This window comes from Tupaia chinensis, unplaced genomic scaffold, assembly GCF_000334495.1.
Source record: "Tupaia chinensis unplaced genomic scaffold, TupChi_1.0 Scaffold000031_1, whole genome shotgun sequence".
NCBI classification, from domain to species: domain Eukaryota; kingdom Metazoa; phylum Chordata; class Mammalia; order Scandentia; family Tupaiidae; genus Tupaia; species Tupaia belangeri.
In genome coordinates this window covers 457,113-458,380 of record NW_006159461.1, presented here as the reverse complement: position 1 = coordinate 458,380, position 1,268 = coordinate 457,113, and the positions used below count along the sequence as shown (strand labels likewise).

At 69.1% G+C, this 1,268-nt stretch overlaps 1 protein-coding gene across 1 annotated transcript in view; it reads left to right on the top strand.

Annotated features, from left to right (window-relative positions):
* The window catches only part of NPBWR1 (neuropeptides B and W receptor 1), a 1,537-nt gene extending 655 nt beyond the window's left edge, over positions 1 to 882 (top strand). Inside the window, exon 4 of the mRNA XM_006140356.1 lies at positions 4 to 882. Coding sequence (XP_006140418.1) covers positions 4 to 882 — 879 coding nt within the window. The remainder of the gene's footprint in view (positions 1 to 3) is intronic.
* The last annotated feature ends 386 nt before the right edge of the window (positions 883 to 1,268 follow it).

Here is a 1,268-nt window from a genome sequence, read left to right as displayed (position 1 = left end):
CGGGCGGTGGCGGTGCCTGTCGTCTACGCGGTGATCTGCGCCGTGGGGCTGGCGGGCAACTCGGCGGTGCTGTACGTGCTGCTGCGGGCGCCCCGCATGAAGACCGTCACCAACCTGTTCATCCTCAACCTGGCCATCGCCGACGAGCTCTTCACGCTCGTGCTGCCCATCAACATCGCCGACTTCCTGCTGCGGCGGTGGCCCTTCGGGGAGCTCCTGTGCAAGCTGGTCGGGGCCATCGACCAGTACAACACCTTCTCCAGCCTCTACTTCCTCGCCGTCATGAGCGCCGACCGCTACCTGGTGGTGCTGGCCACCGCCGAGTCGCGCCCGGTGGCCGGTCGCACGTACGGCGCGGCGCGCGCGGTGAGCCTGGCGGTGTGGGCGCTCGTCACGGTCGTCGTGCTGCCCTTTGCCATCTTCGGGCGCCTCGACGACGAGCAGGGCCGGCGCCAGTGCGTGCTGGTCTTCCCGCAGCCCGAGGCCTTCTGGTGGCGGGCGAGCCGCCTCTACACGCTCATCCTGGGCTTCGCCATCCCGGTGTCCACCATCTGCGTCCTCTACACCACGCTGCTGTGCCGGCTGCGCGCCATGCGGCTGGACAGTCACGCCAAGGCCCTGGACCGCGCCAAGAAGCGGGTGACTTTCCTGGTGGTGGCCATCCTGGCCGTGTGCCTCCTCTGCTGGACGCCCTACCACCTGAGCACCGTGGTGGCGCTCACCACCGACCTGCCGCAGACGCCGCTGGTCATCGCCCTGTCCTACTTCATCACCAGCCTGAGCTACGCCAACAGCTGCCTCAACCCCTTCCTCTACGCCTTCCTGGACGACAGCTTCCGCAGGAACCTGCGCCAGCTGGTGGCCTGCCGCGCCGCCGCCTGACGCCCCAGCCCCCGCGCTCCCGCCCGCCGGGCCAGCCGCGGTCCCCGACAGGGAGCCGTCGCTTCCCTGCACACCCGGGGACATGCCGATTCTCAGGCTGCAGCCCAGAAGCAGAGAACCGAGGGCGCTATGGCTACCCTGCAATGCGCGTTCGTGAAGCCCTCCGGGCGAGCTGTGCGCTCCGGCGTGAGGACCTCTGCCCCGGTGGTGCTGGTCCTGAGCTCTGCCAAGAGCCCTCCGCGGTAGGGCAGAGGCGGAAGAAAGTCCGGGCGCCGCCAGGCGTCGCGTTAGCGCTTGCGTCTGCTCTTTGCTTATTCGCTTTCAGCAGCGACTGCGTGCTTCTCACGATGAGGAGCAGCTGGCCGGTTCCCTGGCCCTCCTCCGCG